This window comes from Rhinolophus hipposideros, assembly GCF_964194185.1.
Source record: "Rhinolophus hipposideros genome assembly, chromosome: 23".
Lineage (NCBI taxonomy): Eukaryota > Metazoa > Chordata > Mammalia > Chiroptera > Rhinolophidae > Rhinolophus > Rhinolophus hipposideros.
Window position 1 is genome coordinate 9,598,249 of NC_138069.1, and position 21,890 is coordinate 9,620,138.

The window sequence follows — 21,890 nt, forward strand, 5'->3', positions numbered from 1 at the left end:
CCACGCCCCATATGACCAACTGATCATACCACCTCCCAGCCCCCAACCCTGACCTTTGTCACTCAGTTCTTTCTGCCTGGAATGTCGCTCCTTCCCAGCTGTATGCATCAAAATCCTAATCTATTTCCAAAGCCCAGATCAAATGTCACCTGCCCTGGTCCCACAATGCAGAATTGATTGCTCCTTGCGCCTGTGGTGCTATTTGTAGATTAGCTCCCTCCAGTTTGGAGTATTCTTAGCAGCTCTTTTCTCAGATTCTTGTCCCCTCAAACCTCAAAACCTAGCAGTGTAGATACGTGGTCAGTTTTGACTGAATCTTTTCCCTGCTTCTCTCAAAGCTCGTCAAGGTTGCTCAACTCTTAACTCCTGGAATGGTTAGAAGCACACAATCAGTGGTCAATAAATGTTTGATGAATTGTCTGGGACTTCATATGGCTGAGGCAAGGTAGGCAGAAGGGCGCTGGGGAGAGGGTGTTTACCTCACCTAGTTTGGTACCAAGTCAGAGTGTTAAGACGAGAGTGTTTCTTCCTCTGTTTATATTTTCCTTCATGATTTGGAAAGACCCCAAAGGTGTTTTTTTAAGTCATTTTAATTGCCCCTGGGCAACAGATGGGAACTTTGGGAGCGAGGAACTTCCCTTTTTCAACCACAGTTTTGTGAGTTGGGATTTTGTAGTTCTTCATATCTTATTCTCCTTATGGGTGTTAAGAGGAGCCGTTATGATACCTGGGATGAGATCTCCAGGTCAGATGAATAATTATTGTCCAGTTGCGTGTTCATGGAGTGGAGGGAGGTGAAAGGAATGGAAATAATTTTCCTCTTCCTCTTTCCCACACCCACCAGTTAAAGAACTTCCCTTGGAGGGGACCTGTGGGAAGTGGCCAAGGGTTTCCTGGGCGGGCATGACAGGGCTGACATCAGAGCTTGATGGGGATAGGGATGGGTGGAGAGGACAGAGAGGAAGAACCATTGGCCCAGTCTCTCCACTCTCCTATAGATGTCTCTTGACCGCTGTCCCTCAGCTGAAGGAGACTAAGACTGGGGCGGCCACACCCTCCACTGCCCCCTCAATTCCTTCAAGCTGTTGGGCCCTCGGGAAACTCTAGGGCTGGAGGGCTGTGCACCTCTGACTTCTCTATTAGGGTGTTCAGTGCTAGTGGAAGCAGGAAGGTTCCAGGCTGAGGTCGAGGCTGTTGGTGCTGGTTTGGCAGTGGTTAGGAGTGTAGTGGCAGGAAGCCTGTCATAAACCCTTATCTCTAGGTCCACATGCTCTTCACTCCTCAAGTGGTATCAAACTGCATTTGGTGGAGGCCTTGCTCTCACCAGCTTTTTTTTTTTTTACTAGAAAAGTCTGTGATCCAAACCACTGCTTTAACCCAATGAAGAATAGCCTTTCTAATAAAGAAGAGGAGGCTCTCCTACAAGAGCCAGGTTCTAGTTGGGTGGCCAGCACTAAGTAATGGGTGATTCTAGAAAGAAGCCCAGATCATCACCTTGACACTGATTGTCCCCCATGCACTTTGCATTCCCCCTGTAATCAGAGTTTGTGGTTCAGGGACCATATAGGTTCAGTTGGCACAGATCCTGAGAGCTGAACCCCTGAGAGGACAACCCAGAAACAGAGCAGACCCCCCGGCGTGTGGGGCAGGAGGAGGGAGCTGTGTTGACCCTGGTAGGCATGGACTATCTACAAGAATAGAATATTCCTAAGCTTTTAAATGAGTTCCAGCATAGTCATTCTAAAAACCTCTAAATACCAAGTTCTGGGTAGATTCTGGTCTCCATTTCAGGAAGACAGTTCTGATATTCCCAGAAATTGTCAAGAGGGAATGGTGCACAGCAGTAAACAAGGAAAGAAAAGAAAACCAGAAAAAGGGGGACGTGCATAAAAAGAAACTTCCCAAATTAGAGTAAAATATTAAACTCAGTTGCCAAAGCACAGAACTTGAACTCGACAGCCTCTCCGATTTTCACAACCCCGCTACTTTTATTTTTGAGGTCCTGGCCACAATTATGAATAGGGTCCCATGTCTGTTGAGACTTCCCAAGGGTTACATAGACGGTTTGGATGGTTATATATTCTTTTAAACAACAGTTTCTGAAAACACTGAAAAAAAAATCCCACTTATTTAACAGTCTGATGCCGGAGCCAGCCCTGGGAGTCCCTGGGAGGCCTTGCAGAATCATTTCCGCCTGCCTGCAGCGGGGGCAGGGCCCTGGCTTGGTCAGGAAGCTCAGAGAGAGTCTGGGAGGAAGAGCCCATGCCGTGGGAGGGAGCCCTCAGATTGCTCCTGAGAAGAACAGCTGCATCTTGTCACCGGCAGAAAGTAGGGGCCCAGGATGCAGGAGACATAAGTCTCCTGGGGACTTGGCCCTCTCAGGAGGGAGCATGTGCTCCGGGCAGGCTCTTCCATCCTGACATCCGATATGACTGACGATGGAAATAGGATCTCTGGGCCCAAAAGTCGCGGTGGGAGTCTCCCGTCTTTCTTGAGGTCTTAGCAGCCTCAGTAGCATTAAGGGTTTCTCAAACCTGAGGGGCTGGGCTTCATCTGAGAAATGTCTATGCCTTTGGACATATCCTAGTCACCAACCCCTGTCCCCATTCCAGTAGCCTCTGAAAAGCTATCTAGACAGGAAAATTGGTCTTATTCACCAGTGGGAGTTGTGTAAGGGATAGGCAAATACGCCCTCCTGCTCTAAAGTTATCGTCCCCTCAGGTTGCAGCTGTCCCTCGGTTTTGCCTTTAGGAATATATTTTCATCTACGCATTCTCCTTCCCCAGGTGTTATTTTGGAAGCTCACTTAGCTAAAGATGTATTACTCATTAGTGTAAATTAACTTGATCAAACTGACACACTGTATTTAAATAAAGAGGGCCTGGTCCAGTGTTCTTAGCCTCTTTGAGGTCACACATCTTTTCTAGAATCTTAGGAAACAGACGGAGCTGTTCCCCAGGAAAATGCACAGACATCCAGAGTTTTGCCTACCATTTGTGGATTTTCAAGAAGCCCTTTGACCCGACACTGGAGTTCTGAGTTTAGAGAGGATGGTAAACCCTGGAGTTCAGAGAGTATGGTAAATGGGAAAAGGTGGGTGAGGCATAGGGAACCAGGACAAACAGGACACGTGGGTGCTGCTGGACATCACTTTGTGGTTTTCCCCAAGGCCAGTAATGTGAACATACCAGAAATGAATGTCTGTCACTCTGTTGTCATCACTGCCCTGCCCTAGACACAAGGTATGCTGTGTTAGCAGGGATGGTGGGGACTTGAGCGCCATATCTCTGCGCTTCCAAGACCACGTGCACTATATTTCCCTGGAGCCGGGTAGGCAGGACCCCACCCTGGGGATGCTGGAGCTGGCTTTCTGCTGGAGGAGGCAGAAAACAGCTGTGTCATCAGGCAGGTTGGGGTCCTCTTGGCAAGGGGACAGGGGCCACCAGCCTGGCACGCCCCCTCCTCCCCCCCAGCAGGACAAGTGGGGGCTTGATCTCTCCAGACTACATACTCATGACTTTGAGTCTGACATCTCTTTTATTTTCTTTGGGGAAGTCAATTTTCAGAGGCAGCTTGTGATTCCCTGGGTATTGTTCCGTTCAAACTGGGGGAAACGTGGGGAAAGTTTTGGATGTACACTTCATCCAAAAGCATGACAGGGGATTTTGGAAGTGAAGCAGCATGGTGAGGACCTGCGGTCCCCGCGCTTGCTATGCAAACTCCTCCTCCCTGTGACTCAAGGAGAGGAGAATTTCCCCTTCTCGAGCCAGCTGGACAAGTGTCAACACTGTTCTCTGTGCAGGCTCTGGCACAGAGGAGCAGGAGCAGGGCCTTGCCTTGGGGGAGTCTGCGGCGTTTGGGGGCGGGACCCAGTTTAACACACATGACTGGTCTCTTCACCAGTCAGCCACAGTTCCCCGGCCCCCACAGAGCCAACCCCAGCACCTGGCACGGCACCCGTCCAAACTGGGCACCAGCACATGCTTGTTGAACTGATCAGAGCCTCACCTCTCACCTATATCACGTCACAGAACAAAGCCCAGGCTGTTCACATCGCACTCAAGAGGGCACACTCGCGTGATCAGATGCCGTCCTCTCACATTCACCAGCAAACTTTCTCCTTCACTTTGTGTTTTTCATAGTAGCGATTTTTGTTGCTATTGCTATGTTCATTGGATTTCTTGATGTTAAAATAAAGATTTCTTAATCAGGATACAAAAAGCACTAGTCATAGACGAGAAGATAGATAAATTGATCTTTTGTGATCTCTTGTTCATCAAAAGTACCATTAAAAGAGTGAAAAGGCAAGCCACAGACTGATATCTTCAGCAACATACCTGACAGAGACCTTGTATCCAGACTGTACAAAGAACTCCTGCAAGTTAATAAGAAAAAGACAGACAAAATAGGTAAGAGTCTTGAAAAGGAACACCTTAAAAGTGAATATCTAAATAGCCAGTAAGCCGATTAAAACTTATAACAGCCACCCAAACGACTAAAGTTTTAAAGACTTAGATCATACCAAATATTGGCAAACCCTCATACATTGCTGGTAAGCGTCTAAATTGATATAAACACTTTGGAAAATTGTTAAGCAGTATCTACAAAAGCTAAGATTCTACCCATTCAATAAACCATCAACGCCACCTCTACGTAGGAATGAATGCGTATGTCCACAAGTGTTTGTAGTATTTTTATTTATAGAAGCCCCAAACTGGAAACAGCTCAAGTATCCATCAATAGAATAAAGAAATTGGGTCATCCTTACAATGGAATACACCACAATAATTAGAAAAAAGAACAAATGATGGCGACACCTAACCACATTGATGAATCTCATAGACATGCCGTGTGAAAGAAGCCAGACACCCAAAAAGAACATATTATGTGACTCTGCGCTCCTGGAGGATAGGATCCCATCTTTTATCTCGAACCTTCGGTGCCTAGCACAGCAACTGTCACACACAGCAGGCCCTCCTCAGTAGGTGCTTGTTGACAGAGTGAGTGATATGAGACATGGCCTTTCCTCCCGAAGGTGTTTTCAGAGTAATGTTTGTGTGTGTGTTAGAGTGTGTCTGGGAGACAGTTAACAAATGCTCACAGTTCGCTGTAAAATGAAGCAGAAAATTCGTGCTGTGAAGAGAAGCAGAAACGAAGCCCTTTCACCAGCATGGGGCGGTGGGTTCCAGCCCCACAGCCCTATTCACAGCTGCTCAGGGGTCTTGGAGGGCTTCCTGAAAGGGATAGAACGGAGCTGACTTTGAAAGGTGATTGAGGTGATAACAGGCAGAAATGGCCTGAGAAGGGCACTCCGGGCTCAGGGAATGGCATCACCAGGTGGTTCTCAAGCTTTGGTGCATGTCGGGGTCACCTGGAGGCCTGGGGAGAACACAAGGCTGGGCCCCACCTCAGAGACTCTGATTCAGTAGGTCCGGGGCAGGGCCTGAGAATCTGCATTTCTAACAGGTTCTGCTGCTCTGCTCTGAGAACCACACTTTGAGAACCACTGGCTTAGGCCAGTGCCAGCTGATTCAGGCAGTTGCATCTTACCTGAGCTATAGTGTTAGGTAGGCGAAGGGCAAGAAGGAAGGGGGTGTGTGTGGACAGGTGGAATGGGCTGTGGCCTGGAGGCCTTTGGCTGCTGTGTCAGGAGTTCAGAACTAATTCTATAGGCTTAATGTAGGGCCACATGAATGGACATGTGTAATAACTGGTCTCTGGGATGTCCCACTGCAGGGTCTGGGTACCCTGGGGTTATGCAGATGTGCAGGTGATAAATGCATACCGAGCTTGGCCTTGTAGAGACTAGCCCTGCACACAGCACATCTGCAGAGGAAGACACAGTTTACCCTGATGAACCAACAAGGATTGAAGAAATTATTTTAATGGGCCATCAGGACTGTTTGTAGCCCTGCAGCACGTGCATGCGGGGGGGGATGGCTGGGGCAAGAAGAATCCGCTGATCTGACCATTCAGGCAAAAGCAGCAGTTTTACTCTCTAGAAAGAGATCATTGCTCTGAATTTTTCTTTCTCGTGACTCACAGCCCTCCCAGATTCGGAGGACAAAGATGTTACACCACACGCCCAATCTATTTCTATCATCGGGGACACCCCTAGATTCAGGAGGTTTCCCCAGATGGTTTCTGTTTGGCTAGGGAAGGGGGAATTGGTGGCCTGGCGTGGAGGTTGGGGGATGGGTAGGGAGCACAATTTTCCTGGTAGAGTCTCTGCCCCTCCCCAGGGCCATCATAGCTAGGGCACCAGACCAGGAGGATTGGCCCTTTCCCGGATGACCCAGGCACGAAAGGCAGATGCCATCTGTCATCCTGCGGACCGGCTTCCAGTGAAACCTCCAATAAGCTACACTTAACGAAGTACCAACTCTACGAAGTAATCTACTGGGTGTGGTAGAGACACAGATGAATCAGCTGGGAGCTGCCCTCTAATTTAATGGAGCGGGGGGAGGGCAGACAGGTCATTTTTGGTCATTAAAAACCCTCCAACCTGGTTCCTTGTTTCCCCCTCTTCATCTCTGGCTTAGGTCTAGCTGTCTCCTCTCCCTCACTCCCCAATGCTGGCAGCTGGGGGCTCTCACTCATTCAGTAGGATCCTGGGGTCACAGAGAAGAGTAAATCAAGATGCTTGTGGTCTGGTGGCGAGCTCTATTTGTCACATAGTTAGGCCAGTCCTGAGCAGGTACCCTCAGCCACTAACGCTTGCTGCTGGGGTCCTGACTCTGGGTTGAGAAAACCCGAGTCCCCTTGCTGGCTGGGCTCCTCATGGACAGAGGGATCCCGGGGGCGCCTGCCTCTGCATCGGCCTGTCCCAGACCAGCCAAACCACAGGCCCCTGGAGGGCCGCTGCACACATGATGATCGCAGGGAGATGAGATGGGGCTCAGGGGACTGCTGGTATCCTGCCGACTCCCTTAGGGCCTCCTTCCTCTTGGAGTTCTGCCTGCCTTTTCCCTCGGGGACATGGGAACTGGCTTGCTTCCTCCTCACCATCTTCAACTCCCACTTGCAAGAGAATCATCTAGAAAATGGCAGGGGCGCAGAAACCAGGTTTAAATCTTGCTCTGCCACTCCCCAGCTGTGTGACTGGGGCAAGGCACCTGACCTTTCTGAGTCTGTTTCCTCATGTAGAATGAAGATAAATGACCTCGCTTAGTGTTGTTCAGAGGCACAGAGGACACAGAGGCAAAATTCCTGTCTCTAAAACTGCCCTGAAGCCTAACAGTGTGGTGTGAACCATACCAGAGGCATGTCCGGGTGCAGTAGTGAACAGAGTGGAAGAAACTAATTCTGTCTAACAAGGGGAGACTGCAGAGCTTCCTGCCCATGCTATGGGGCACGAGGCATGGTAGAAGCAACTCTTCATGGCTTTGGACTCTGGTGTTTGTTGAACACCAGACACTGTTAATTATTTTACTCGTTTTATTGAGTCCTCACAAGAAGACTATGAGTTAGGTGTTGTTATCCCCATTTTACAGATGAACAAACTGAGGCTCAGGAAGGATTGTGCGTTGACCTGGCATGGTATTTACTGAGCATTTACCACTGTGCTAAGTGTTGCAGATATAACAGTAAACAAAACAGGCCCAAGTCCCTCCCTCCTGGAGCCTGCATTCTACAAGCGAAGTCACTTCCCCAAGATGAGCCTGGTTTGTGCCAGCGCTGGGATTCAAACCCAGGTCTGGGCTTGTGCTTTCCCACCTCACTCCAGAACTCACTGTCCCTCAGGACACTCCTCCCATAGGTGATATACACTGTCCCTGCCGGCCCTTCTGGGGAATTCAAGGATTCAGGAGCAAGGCTGGGTCAGGGATAGGAGAGGAGCTGCCATTTCTAAAGAGCCCTATGTTTCCCCAGAGCCCTGCCCCCAAAGAAAGGCTGAATGTCTGATCACTTGGATATTTTCCCCAGGGAGGTCTGGAGGGAGGAGCTTCCTCAAGGGGATTTCAAGGGAGGATGGGGGTGCGGTCTTAGCTCAGTCAGAGAGTGACACCCTCTTCCTGGCTGAGGTGGGGAATCCCTTTGGATTTCACTGGGTTTATGGGAGGGGCCTACTGTTTTTTTACTGCTCAGGCCATGGAGGGAGGCAAAAAGTCTAGGGTAAATCAGAGGGTCATCTCAGCGACCCCTGGGCTCCTAGGGTTCTGGCTGAGCTCTGCCCTCAGTCTCCTCAGGCTGCCTCTTGATTTCACGAGACCTGTGGCACTCCCACTGGGCAGTGACATTTTCTTTTAACCCAAGGAAACAATCAGAGATTTGCAAGCTTCCTCCACTAAGAAAAAACCATACAGGATCATTCATTATAGCATTTACTTATAGTAGCAGTCATTTGGAAGCAGTCTAAATGGCCAATGTTTGGGGATTAAATAAAATATGGGGAAAGTACGTATTCAATGAAATATGATGAAAATCATCACGTAGAAGAAAATTAAATGACATGAGAAGACTGCTCATAACAGATTGTCAAAATTCATGACTAAAGGTATGCAAAACAATACATAACAGGCTTTCGTTTTTTAAAAAAGTCTGTATACGCATAGAAAATGTCTAGAAAGATGCAAATGCAAATAGTAGTTATCTCTGGGAAGTAGACTTGTGACTTTTGCTTTTTTTATTTCAATATTTTCCAATTCCTTCAGTGAAAATGCTTGTCATTTGTCATCATAGAGGGAAAATCAACACACTGCATTTTAGAGAGAGAAGAGACAGAGAATGTCATATTTTGGCCCTATACTCACATGGCCCCAGGCCCCACCCAGCCTTGGGAGATTCGAAAGCCCTAGAGAGTAAGACGGTAGGGGCCAGCCTGTCCAGCACTGTCATCCAGGTCTCATCTTAATGTCTCCCAGAGAGGCCACCTGACCACTTGGTCAGGGCCTGGCTGAAGGAGGCCATCCCACACTATTTCTCTCTCTTTCATCCTATTTTATCATCTTCATTGCACTTGTCCGCATCTGAAGTGACCTGCCTGCTCATCTGTTTCCTTGGTGATTATTTGTCTCTTCCACCAGCAAGCAAGCTGGTGAGAGTGGGGGCCCTGCCTCTCTGGCTCCCTCTGACTTCCTATCAGGAGAAGGGGCCTGAGTGAGATCTTGGTTTGTAAGGAACGGAGCAGCCCCAAGCTGTGGGCATTGATCCTACGGCTACACGTGACACTGAGAACATGGGAATAACCTCATGGGAGTCTAGAAATAGGCAGATAGCCAGCTCATGGGGCCAGAACTACATGAAGCTCAGTAACCTGACCCAGCTTGGTAACAACTGCTGCCAGTTACAGGTGCTGTGGAGGTGCCAGCTTTGCTCTTTACATTTTATAGCCAAGTAGAGGGATTTGTCCCCCCCATCTCTTTCCCCTTTGCCTCGAGCATTCCCACTGCAGCCAGCCCACTCTGTCCCCCAACGCACAACTTTAGCTCTTCTCTTTTGAATCTGTTCCAGTCAGGTTTTCATCCCTATCACTCCACTGAGTCTGCCTGTCACCGGGATCACCTGTGACTCCAAGGTGCTAAATCCAATTATGAATTATGAACCTTGTGTCCTTGTATAACTTGACCTATCACAGCGGATTGCCTCCTGCACCCTCCTAGAAGCCCTTTCTCCTGCTTTTCCTCCTATTGTACTGGCTGTTCCTCAGTCTCCTTTGCTGAGCGATTGAATGGGGCTCAGTCTGTAGACAGTTTATCTATTGACAGTCACCCCCTTCGTGATCTCATCCTGTCTTAAAAAGCTACCTGCTGAGCTCTTGCAAATCTTCATTTCCTGCCTGGACCTCTCTCCTAAACTCAAGACTCACATATTCGCCTATACTCACTTGAGTGTCTAAAAGGCAACTCATACTCACTGCCCAGGTAGGAACATTCACAGGCTAGTGAGGAGGAGGTGCCCCAGTGGAGAACGCACCCGAGTGGCAGTCCTCGTACCCACCTCTGCCATGAACCAGCGTGTAGCCAACTCAGCTCAGCGGCTTCTGAAGAACTTCCCACAATGAGCGCACGTTACTGACTTCTAGCCAGGCTTGCGTGGCCTCAGTGCTCTGCCTCAATCATTTACTTTCCTCTTTTTTTTTCCCCCTAGGTGCCAGAGTTTGCAGCCTATTGGAGGCAAATGATGTTTCAAGGTAAGAGAACAGTAAGACTGTCTAATTTGGGACTTCTCAACTTAAAAGGCGTTGGAAGGTATTCAGGGAAGACCAAAGGGCTGAAGTGTTGGCAACTGGATTAAGTAAAGGTCCAGGGGACTTGTGTTGACTTCCTGGAAAGAGTGTGAGCGCTGGGAACAATGAGGACAGCTTGCATAGAGAAGTGGATCCTCAAGGCTGGCTGTGAGGACCGTAGACCCAGGAAGACAGTGCCTCCTCCCTTGGGAAAACATGGCAGCCTCCCCAAAGCCAGTCAGTGTGGGCCGCCGCTGGGCCCTTCTGCTCTGCTTTCCTGGCCTCCCGCCAAGCCCCTCCCCTTCCTCACTCTCTCAGGACGTTCTGCCTGGCCTGCTAAAGTCAGAGCAGCTTTGGCAGAGTCTCTGGGTTTTTTGTTTGTTTAGCAGAATTGTTTGGTTCTAGATCTAGATGAATATACTAGGATGTTTCCAGCACAGGGATTGTCTGATTCTGTGTTAAATCACAGTCCAAATTGCAAAAGTGAAGATAGTAAATAACGGATGTGGGGGAATGTAACCCGATGTGTGTACTGTTGATGTGATTAGAAAGGGGCAGCATTAAAAAATGTGTTTAGCCTTTGACCTAGCAATTCTACTTTCCAGAGTTGATCCTGCGAAAATAATCACATTTGTGTGAAGGTGTGTGTACAAAGATATTTATAACTGCATTGTTTGTAATAGAAAAAAAAAAGGAAACATCGGGAAGCCCAACAAAAAGGAATTGGTCGTTTAAAATCAAGCACATCCATACAACGGCATGTCGTGCAGCAGAATGACCTAGATGTATGTTTATTGACAAGAAGGATGTTTACATATATTGCTAAGTTAAAAAAAAGAAAGGAAGGAAGGAAGGAAGGAAGGAAGGAAGGAAGGAAGGAAGGAAAGAAGGAAGGAACGAAGGAATGAAGGAACGAAGAAAACTAGAAAAAGCTTACAAAACATGCAAGGAAGGTAGCTTTGGACTCAGCCCGTAGGGTGGAAATCCAGATCAGTCTCTTAACCAGCGTGGGAACTCAGGCACGTGATGTGGTCTCCCGAAGCCTCTGCTTCCTGCCTATAAAATGGGCATAACAACACCTGCCTCACAGACTTGTGGGGATTCGGTGAGATTAACACAGCTAACGGGCCCAGCACGTGGTGAGTGCTCAGCAGATGAGTACCCAGATGAGGGGTAGACCAATAGTGTATTACCTGTGTATAAGTCTGGAAAGGTTCTAGGGGTTTTTTGTTGTTGTTGTTGTTGTTGTTTAAGGAGGGCGCAGCTCACAGTGGCTTAAGTGGGGATCGAACCGGCAACCTTGGTGTTACCCAGCACCAAGCTCTAACCAACTGAGCTAACCGGCCACCCCAGCCTAGAAACGTTCTGGAAATCCATGGACAAATAGTGGTTTTATTTGACTGGTAGAACAATGGGTGATTTTCAATATTTCCTTATTTTTCTATTAATAATAAACATCACATATAATGATGATGTAATAAAAAAGAAAGAAAGTAACAATTGAAAAGTTAAAAAAAAATAAAACTAAGAAACTGCAGTGCTGTTTGGCAGGCAAGCCAGCTGAGCAGCCCCCAAGGCAGAGCTCTGGAGGACTGAGGTAGAAGCAGGGAGGAGGGGGAATAGGAAAGAGTGAGGGAAAAGAAAGAAAAAGACGGTGAGGTCGGAGGACTGGTGCCCAAGCAGAGGCACCTCAGTGGTAAGGCTCAAGCCCCTGCAGGCCTGTTCCCCACTTTGGCCCCTCCTGGGGAGGCCCTGGCAGGAGATATGGTGACCCAAGGCCCATCGATCCCATCAGATGACAATGAGTGTGTGCAGTCACGTTCGGCTGCTGAGACAGCCTGATTCCAGCACAGCCTGCGAGGGGCTCTGTGGCTCCAGCCGTGGACCAAGTGTCTCACCCACCTTCAGAAACCGAGCCTCTTATCCATGTCCAAAGTAAGAAAGTCAGAGAATCCTACTTGTTTGGTTTTGGGGGGCAAAATTATGCTCAGAAACTGAGCTTATCTTCTCTAATGGTTTATTTGCACAGGTTAGCTGAGGGAATTTCACAAGCCAATAGCGTTTGGACTAATGTCTCTTACTAAGCCATAAAAAAGAACATACTCCAAAGCAATAATGGATTAATTACACTCTTGTTACAGGCCGAGGGAGATAAAAGGGGATAAAATCCAGATTGAATTGAGGTGTGCCTTTATGCAAGTTGGTACTTGGGAAGGATGGCTTAGCCACTTGAAAGCTGACTGCCAGCTAGCTGCCAGAGCAAAAAGTAAAAGTCCCTTGTTGCTAGGGAACAGTGGTGCCGATGTTGAAGGGCAAGATGATTGTGTCCAGTTGCTGCAAGACTTTCACCACTGCCAGTAAGAGTCACCTTTACCGAGGAAGGAACTTAGGACCCAAACGTCTTCGAGAGCTATTTAGGTCAGCAAAGAGCTGCCTCGCCCAGACCAAAACTGTCAGATATTCCTCACACTCTCAGTATTTATAGTCTGAATGTCCACTTGCCATAGTGGCTCCTCCACATGTTCTTATCAATATGCTGCTAGCAGCGCCCATAAGCAGCTGAGCAACTGAGCGCTTATCAACGACAACAGATGAGATGATGATGTCTTGACACAGCTTATTTCATTCTTATATCAAAACAACTTTACTTCTAAAAACAACTTTTGTTTTTGTCTTTGTCATAAGTAGGTGGATTAAAACAACTTCACTTAAGTCATGAAGAAGTGGGTTTGAAATCGTGTCAAACCCATACACAGCACTAATGAATTCCCAGAAGTCATCCTGAAAGGATGACCAGCTCCTCTCTTTGGCAGCCTGGTAGGATCCATACCGAAGAGGAGGGTCTCCTAACCGCATACAACTGGGAGAGAGAGCCAGTGACCACCCCAGGGCTGCTGTGCCAGCTCCCATCCGCACGCCCCTCCCCCAACTGCCTCACTGGCCTCATTAACTAAACCTTGTCAATGCCCACCCATACCAATTTATTGAGCATTCTTGGAACATGGCCCATCCACATAAGTGAATTTTCCAAATAATTACATTTAGTCCCATCACATTCCAATTTTTTATTGTATTCATTTTACTTTTATCAAATGTATTAAAGTTATGCATGCATATAGTTTAATATCAATAGTACAGAGAAGCCCGTAATAAAAATCTCCTCTCCATATTTTGAGTCCCCCACTCTCTAGAGGTAGCCTCTTTCAACTGTCTGATTAGTTTGTGTTTCTGTGTATGTTATTATTTCTTGATTTACCAATTTTAGACATCTGTTGACTCCTTGCGGTGGGTGAGAATTGAGCTTTCCTAATAACCCCCTCCAGTTCTCCTCCCTCTAACCTCCCAAGAAGAATGTGACATGATTTTAGGCTAACTCTAAGTACTGCGTTATCTGTCCTTATGTTTTGGAAAAAAATTTCTATCAGTTCTTTGGTAATTTTCTCCTCTCTATGTTATCTGTCGGACCTACTGGATTAATCTTCTAATTTGTATTTATTTTTTTTAATTTTTATTTATTTTTTAATCTTCTAATTAAAAAAAAATATTTTCTCTCTTAGTTACCCTCTCTTTGCCTCTTGGGTTTAATTCCTTGGGAAACCTTCCTTGACTTTATGCTCCAATGCTTCTGTTGATTTTTTTTTTTTGATATTGGCTTTCCTATTTTTAATATACAAGTACTCATTCTTGTCTTCTGATTGTTCCTTTTTCATAATATCACATTCTTTTTTGTATAGATATACTATCTTTCTATTATTTATTTTTTGTCTATTTGTTTTGTCTTGATAGTCTTTTTGTTTGTTTTCTCTCTCTCCTTCATGTTGGAGGCTTTCCTCAAATGTCAAATGTCCTGGCTGTCTGTGAATGAAGCAATAAAAAGCTGAATTAAACTGTGTGTCTGGGGAGAACGTACCATCTGGGTCTTCACTATAGGAAGCAAGCCAGTCTTTTCATTAACAAGCCTCTATATCAGACTCTTTTCTCTAGAGCTAGGTTTCTCAACCTCGGCACTATTGATATTTTGGGCCAAATAATTTCTTGTTGTCAGGGGCTTTTGTGCATTGTAGAATGTTTAGCACCATCATTGTACTCTGCCCTCCAGATGCCAGCAGCAACCCCCTCCCAGAGCTGTGATGACTAAAAATGTCTGTAAACATTGCCAAATGTCTCCTGGGGGGCATAATCACCCTATTGAGGACCACTGCTCTAGAGCCACTCAGCTTCTCAAGGGAAGCATTTTAACTCCTTGTTCCGGTGACCTCTTACTGTATGACAAACCACCCCAGAACTTAGTAGCATAAACAACAGCCATTTTATCATGCTGCAAGTCAGGAATTCGGACAAGACACAACTCTTCTCTGATCCACAATATCTGGGGCCGAGGCTGGGATGAGTGGGCTGACAGAAGGTGGTTTGGATGGCTGGGAGTTAGAACGCTGGGGCTGAAGGACCCCCTTCCAAGACGGTTCTCCACTTGGCGGGGATAGCTGGAAAACTGGGCTCAGCTGGGGCTGGTGATCGGAGAAGCGGTGCATGGGCTCGCTAACCCCATCGCCTGGGAGTTGGACCTCTTACGTGGCAGCTCAGGGCTCCAGTGTGACTGTCCCAGCTAGCAATATGGAAGCTGCTTGGCCTTTTCATGGCCTGGCCTTGGAAGTCACATAGCATCACTTTTGCTGCAGTTACAAACCTACCCAGATTTAGGGAAGGAGACAGAGACCCACCTCTCAATGGAAGAAGTGTCAAAAAAATCTGCGGCCATGTTCTAAACTCACCAGACCCCAACAGGGATTGATCTATTGGGGTAGGGAGTGGCATGACGAGGGGGGACATTGAGTCCCACTGTTCAATGTTCAGACTTTGCCCTCATCCACCTGTTTTCATTCTTGTGTTCATTTGCCTCTCTTCTGCCTGGGTCTCTCCTGTTCGGTGTCTTCAGTCTCCTGATGTGTGAGGCAGAGTATGGGTGGGACTGGGAGAATTCCTACCCATTTCCCTGGTTCCCTAACCAACGCGTCCCAACCACACCCCAGCATCATAATGGTCTGGTCTCCTCCAGGATCCTGGGAGTGAAGCAACTGCCTCCTGTCAGTGTCCCCCTCTGGGGGCCCTTAAAAGACCAGCTTCCTCCATGTGAGCCATCATTCCTCACCTGCTTTTCCGCTTGCTTCCCAGACTTGGCTGAAATCTCTCACCCACTGACGTGTCCTTTACCCTTCTCTTTGCTCTGGAGGGTTTATACTATTTTATTTCTTGACTGACCTTTTAGTGGCACTTCAGAAGGGAAAGGAGATCGGGCAGCCCTATTGTACTTGTTTTAAATGGATGTATCTCTAAATTGTGTTATAATCTTCCCTGCCCTGTTAAAGCTCCATTAAGTAGTACAGTGACCACCTTGAACATTTTTTTGGTAATGCAGCATCATCTTTATGAACATACATGTTTACCTTGGGATTATTAAGCTAAGTAGAGCTATTTGTCTTTCCACGATGGGAACCCAGATCGCTGTGCTAAAATTCCTTAAACCTTTTCTCATGGTCATCTCTTTCTCTGGCTGGCCTTTATCCCATTTATTTGTGGTGAGGGTGCCACATTACAGCACGTCAACTTCTACATTACTCCTTTTAAATGACTAAGCCAGATGACTGTGCGGCTATGTCCCCTGACACCCTGCCCCTGCTCATTTTCTACCCTTCCACACACCTCCCAGTACTTGACGTTTGTGGGCTGTGGTAACCAGGCTCCATGTCCTCAGGCTTCCAGGTGGATTTGGCCAATTGAAGACCCTGCAAGAGATTGCAGAAGAATTTCGGGGTGCTTTAGGGTGCTGTATCCCCCCAGTTGCCTCCCTTGCCAGGCCTCAGATCAGCAGGGTCTGTGTTCTCTACCCTAAAGCCACAGCTCGTCCCAGCAGCCCTTTCCTATAGCTTTCTATAGGTTCTAGTAGTCACTCCCCTGTCCTCGTCCCTCGGGCCCGTGGTGACCGACCACTCCCCACTGGGGCTGGCTCTAGGTGCTTCTACTCCTCTTGCTGTTCCCCTTATCCTGTTCACCCCCTTGTTCACAATCCTTCCTAAGCGTTTCTCTGTCACCGGTGCAGTGTGTCTCAGTTTCCTACTGGCACTCTGACCATAGAAACTTTTTCTGAATTGTATCTAAAACAAGAATAGTCCCTGAGGGAGCCTGAAAGATTCCCCCTAGGAGTCCTGTGTGGGGGTTCTGTGACGTCGCTGGGCTACTCGGGGGCTTTTTAAAATTCACTTCCTAGTTTTTAACTATAATGCATAGCAGAGGGCATTGGATTAGTGACTTCTCCACATGGGGAAATATTACTTGTTAGAGTGTTTTGAGAAGGAAACCAAGCATGTAAATAAAAGGAAACGAGGAGAGAGAATTTATGATGCCTTTTAGAAAATATTTGACAGACTGGGAAATGTCAACAGTTTCAGAAAAGGATTCAGTACCTTCCTGGATAACAGATCCTTGCTGGGTCTTAAGGTAAAATGGATATTTGGGGGACATCCAGGCTATGTCTGGGTGGGATTCCCCAGATGTGACGTTAATTGTCTCGCAGGTTGGACCCGCCAGTCAGGCCTATGTGCTTCCTGGTTAGCAGTTTCTTCGATGCTTTTGCTCTGAGGAGTACTGTGTGCTTGTCCATTCACTGAGATGAGCATAAACTGGCGCCCAGGGAGGCCCACGGCCTTGCCGTGGTCACGCCTCACACCTTGAGGAGTGCCCAGAGCCTCGCTGCCCTGCAGCCACCTTGAGGTCAGCCTGAGTGCTCCCTGGATTCACCTGCCTCCTCACTCTACATGCTGCCAGTCAGCCCTCAGTTTAGTTTAGTTTATGCACCTGTTTGAAGCACATGTTATAAATTTCTAGGGAAAAGGTAAAATCAAGAACTCTTTCTGGCCACCCATTTCCTGAAGCATGAAAAGGAAACATTTCATAAATGCTTCTTAAAACAGACAACAGGAAGGGGCAGTGCCATGCTGGCTGGCACGGGCTGCCATTGTGGTATTTTACAGACAAGGGAAGTGAGGTAGCATGTGGGCGCTGAGGTCCCAGCCAGGGGCAGCCTGGGCACAGCCCTCAGGGCCCAGGCCTCTCTGGTCCCACTTCGGCAGAGTCATAGACTCTCAGCCCTCCTGGGCAGAGGAAAGGCCGGGGGGGCATCACCCCCATTTCACAAGGAAGGGACTGGAGCCAGGGAAGTGGAGAGTTGCAGCTTCAGTGGAGAGGCACGTTTACACCCAGCTGTTTTATTCCTGATTCTTTTACCTCGAGGGATTTGTTTTTGTAATTTGGGGAGTGGAGGCTGGGCCGTTCTAGACAGGCTTGTTAGTTTTTAACGTGTGATGGCTTATCCGTGACAGATGTAGCCTCTATCAGTTTAGCTTGTCCTCTTCCAGCCCACGCCACTCTGTGTCCCACAGCCAAGTGACCCCCGCTGAGGCCCCCGCAGCGGCTCCCCCAGCAGAGGTGCATGAGACCCCAGGCCCCGTCCTGTTCACTCTTGCCCTGTAGACGCAATGCTAGGAGGCGGACATGCAGGGACAAGCCACAAGAGCCAGCCCGAAGCTTGCTGGTGGAGGGCCCTGGAGGGCTTCGGGCAGCTTCTGAGGCCTCTGCACAGCCCCTCCCACAGCACCAGGTTCATGGTGTATGTATGCACTGCTGAGAGGACAGATGGGGGCTGGGGGCAGAACACCTGTGTCGTGTGTAAGCCCATGTCCTGTCCTGTCCTGTCCAAGCTGCCTGTAGTTTGACCAGAGTCTGCTGGAGGTTGACCATTGCTAGGGTGGCTGCCACTTAACCACAAGAAGAGGAAGGAATATTCAGCCCAGGCATTTGAGCCAAGCGCAGTGCGGTCCTCAGGAAGATGTTGCAAGTTCCTAATCTGGACCCAGAGGCCAGGGAGTTTGGGCATCATCTGGAACCCAGAGTTGGCTGTTACCCACAAACACAGACACCCAGAGTGGGACAGCAGCCCCTCACCCCACCAGGTGTCAGCTCAGCAGCACCTCCAGCCCTGGTGGCAGTCCCTGGAGGCCCAGCTGCCACCTCTCTGAAATGACCCCGTAGCAGCTGTGCTTAGTGCCACTTCCCTGGGGCGGGGTGAGGGCCCACCTTGTTCCCATTACACACCAAACTGATGCAACCGGCTTTCAGCAGACGCTGCTAGGGAGACACATTACAACAGCGCGCTACTTCCTCTGCCCATGCAGCAAAGACGGACCTCTTCCTGCCCCAGCTCACTCCACCGAGCTGGAAGTGCCTTTTGTCAGGACCACTTGAGACCATTGAGTGGATCTGCTTTTCCCAAGAAATTAAACCAGTGGCTTTCAATCTTGGCTGCCCATTACAATCATCTGAGATATTGATGTCTGGGCTTCATTCTCAAAGATATTGACTAAATTGATCTGGGTTAAAAAAAGGAAAAAAATGAAGTCTTTGTTACTGAAGGATAATGTACATACAAAGAAAGAGAGAGAGAGAGAGAGAGGGAGGGAGGGAGGGAGGGAGGGAGAGAGAGAGAGAGAGAGAGAGAGAGAGAGAGAGAGAGAGAGAGAGAGAAAGAGAGAAAGAGAGAAAGAGAGAAAGAGAGAAAGAGAGAAAGAGAGAAAGAGAGAAAGAGAGAAAGAGAGAAAGAAAGAAAGAAGGAAAGAAAGAAAGAAAGAAAGAAAGAAAGAAAGAAAGAAAGAAAGAAAGAAAGAAAGAAAGAAAGAAAGAAAGAAAAAGAAAAGAGGGAGGGAGAGAGGGAGGGAGGGAGGGCGAGAGGAAAGAAAAAACAATAAGTGCAAAGCTCAGTGAATTTTCACAAAGTGAACTTTGAGTAACCAGCAACCAGATCAAGAAACAGAACACTACCCCACATGCCCCAAAGGGTAATTGCCATTCTCACCTCTAATAGTGTAAATTAGTTTTGCCTGTTTGGGGGGTCTTATATTGTTTTAATGGAATCATATCGTATATACTATGTATGATTCGTGTCTGGCTTCTCCCACTCAACGTTGTGTTTGTGAGATTCACCAAGCTGTTGCTTATATTTGTAGTTCATTCATTCGCATCGCTGTAGAGCATTCCACCATATGGGTAGTCCTCAGTTTACCTGTCCACTCTAACGGTTGATGGACGTTTGAGGGTTTGGATGGTTGTCTTCAGTCTGGGATTATTATGAGTACTGCTGCTATGAGCATTCGAGTGGGGTCTGTGGAGCACATCCGTATGCTCTTCTGCTGGGCACAAACGTAGAAGTGGAATGGCTGGGTGAGTACGGATACGAGCATGTTGAGCTTTCGTATCTTATGCCAATAATTTTCCAAAGTGACTGTACCAAATTCACATACCCCCCAGCTATGTGTGACGGTTCTGACAGTTTCACATCTTTGCCAACACTTGCTGTTTTCTGTCTTTTTCATGTTAGCTATTCTGGTAGGTATGTAATGGTATCACAATGTGGTTTTCATTTGCATTTCCCTCATGACTAATATAGTCGAGTACATTTTCATGTGGATTAGCCATTTAGATCGCCTCTTTGCAAAGTGTCTGTGGAAGTATTTGGACATGAGTATTTTTAAGAAGCTCCTTAGGTGGCTCTAATACACAGCCAAAGTTGAAAAGCATTGAATTAAACCACAAGTTAGTATCTGCTGCTCTGTTTCTTGAAGACACACTCTTGAACTTACAGTATTTTGGCTCTGAGGACCTCATGGACCTGGGGAAAAAGAACCTTCACCCCCTCACACCAAGATGAGCCTACCAGGAAGAAGCAAGAGATTGGAGCTGGAGTTCTGGCAGTTGAGCACCTTCGGGAATGTGGTCTCCAGTTCAGAAGGGTCCAGGGAAGGCCTGTGGTATCCACAGCTGCCACAGACATTTCCTGACCACAAAAATGACCCTTGCTGGTCCCCTTGGAGCCCCAAGCAATCATGTGGAGGAAGTGGAGGGGCCCCATGCCAGGTACTTCCCAGTTTCTAGGCCAGAATGAACGGGACACAGCTCATGTGGGGCTTGTGGTCAGGCCGGGGACAGTGCAGCATGTGTTCCGGGGACCTGGGTGGAGTTGAGGGAGGCCTGCTGTCTGTCGCCTCTCTCCTGGGTGAAAGGGCAGCTGGTGGGGCTCTCCTACATGGGTGCAGGCCCGGCCAGCTCTGGAATTCTGGTGACTTTGCATACAGGTCCCAGTTATTATTTTCCTCACCTGTAACGTCTCCTCTATCTTCTGCTCTATCTTCTGGGGGCCCTGCTCCAGGACCTTCCCTGGCCACCCGACCCCTACTTGACCTCTTACTCTTCTGAACCTCTGTAGCACTCAGACTGAGCGCATACAGTGTGAGTCCTGATGACACATTACCTTTTTATCAACTGTATTCATCTCATCCTGCAACCTCATCCCAGGGACTACTGGGCCCTCCTGTGTGGCATTTGGTCACTCAGTGACAATATCCGCCAACTTGAGAAGGAAGATGCAATAAAAATACAAATGACACACAGATTCAGCATTTTCCTTCCCTCAGACTTGAACTGTGCAGGCGTCAAACAGCTGAGCTGTGTGGGCTCCTTGTGGGCACGTGTGCCACACGTCTGGTAGGTGAGGAGTTCTGTGCACTGAGTCTTGGAGGCTAGGATGTTGGCACCGGACTGTGTGTGCATAAAGACCCCTCAGCAGGGCTCTGAGCACCCTGATGGAGTCCGTTTACCACAGTGCTCAGAAGCCAGGGGTGAGGGGGACAGTGCCCATCCCATGTGCTCTTTGAAAAAAAGCCGGGTCCACCTTCTGCTGACTGAAGTCCTGTCAGCTGTGACCTTAGATGAGGGGTAAGGAGACATGTGGACAAAGTTGACATTTTGGAGGCTGGTGAGCACAGAGCCAACTCTGGACTCAGGCCCTTCTTAGAAGTTGCTCTGGGCAGAGGACATTCATGTCTGATAGCCTAAGTGCAGATGTTGGGGTTCCCTTGATTGGCCCTAATGGTAGTCTGAACCAACCAGCAACCGGAGTGCTGTATGAAGCCTCGAATAGTAGCAGGAAGAACACACTCTCCATCAGTGTATGAGGGTTCCAGTTGCTTCACATTCTTGTCAACAACTGGCATTTTCTGTCTCTTTCATATTGGCCATCTGAGTTATAAAAAGAGAGACCCCGCTCCTTCCACTGAGGCTGCATCCCAGCCTCTCCCCTTTCTCCAGGGCCACTAGCCAGAGATCACGGCCTTCAGTTCTCTCAATCCTGGGTTTTCAAACTCTCCTGTTCCTCTGGCTCCTCTGCTACAGCATTTGTCATGCCCCCATCTCCAACGTGTGTCGTGCTTCCCTCCATCCTCTTCCCCGTGAAGTACAGCCATGCTGCCTGCCTCTCAGGCCTGGATTCTGGAAGGAGACGCTTCCTCTGTCCTCCTCAGCCACTCATTTACTCAGCAAGTATTCCTTTTCATCTGCCGATACTGAGCACAGTGGGGTTCCATAGTGAACAAGACCACCTGGCCCTGCTCTCATGATGCTCATAATCGAATAGGGAAGACAGACATAAATTAACCAATGCTTACATGATGGCAGCCGTGATAAGTGCTGCCACAGTCCAACGGCATGGGCCGGTTGCTTTCTGCATTGCACATCTGCGAACACCTCACCCAGACCATGTGCCACCTCATCTGTGCCACCTTTCCCAACGCTGCACCCGCATGAGAGGGTGGCCCTCTGGGCCCACAATAGCCTTGGG

At 48.2% G+C, this 21,890-nt stretch overlaps 1 protein-coding gene across 1 annotated transcript in view; it reads left to right on the plus strand.

Moving 5' to 3' along the window:
- LOC308491984 (uncharacterized protein) overlaps positions 1-21,890 on the plus strand; it is a gene marked incomplete at its 5' end in the record, with an annotated part of 66,732 nt that overhangs the window by 36,926 nt on the left and 7,916 nt on the right. The window contains one exon of the mRNA XM_081036204.1: positions 10,090-10,132. Coding sequence (XP_080892330.1) covers positions 10,090-10,132 — 43 coding nt within the window. The remainder of the gene's footprint in view (positions 1-10,089; positions 10,133-21,890) is intronic.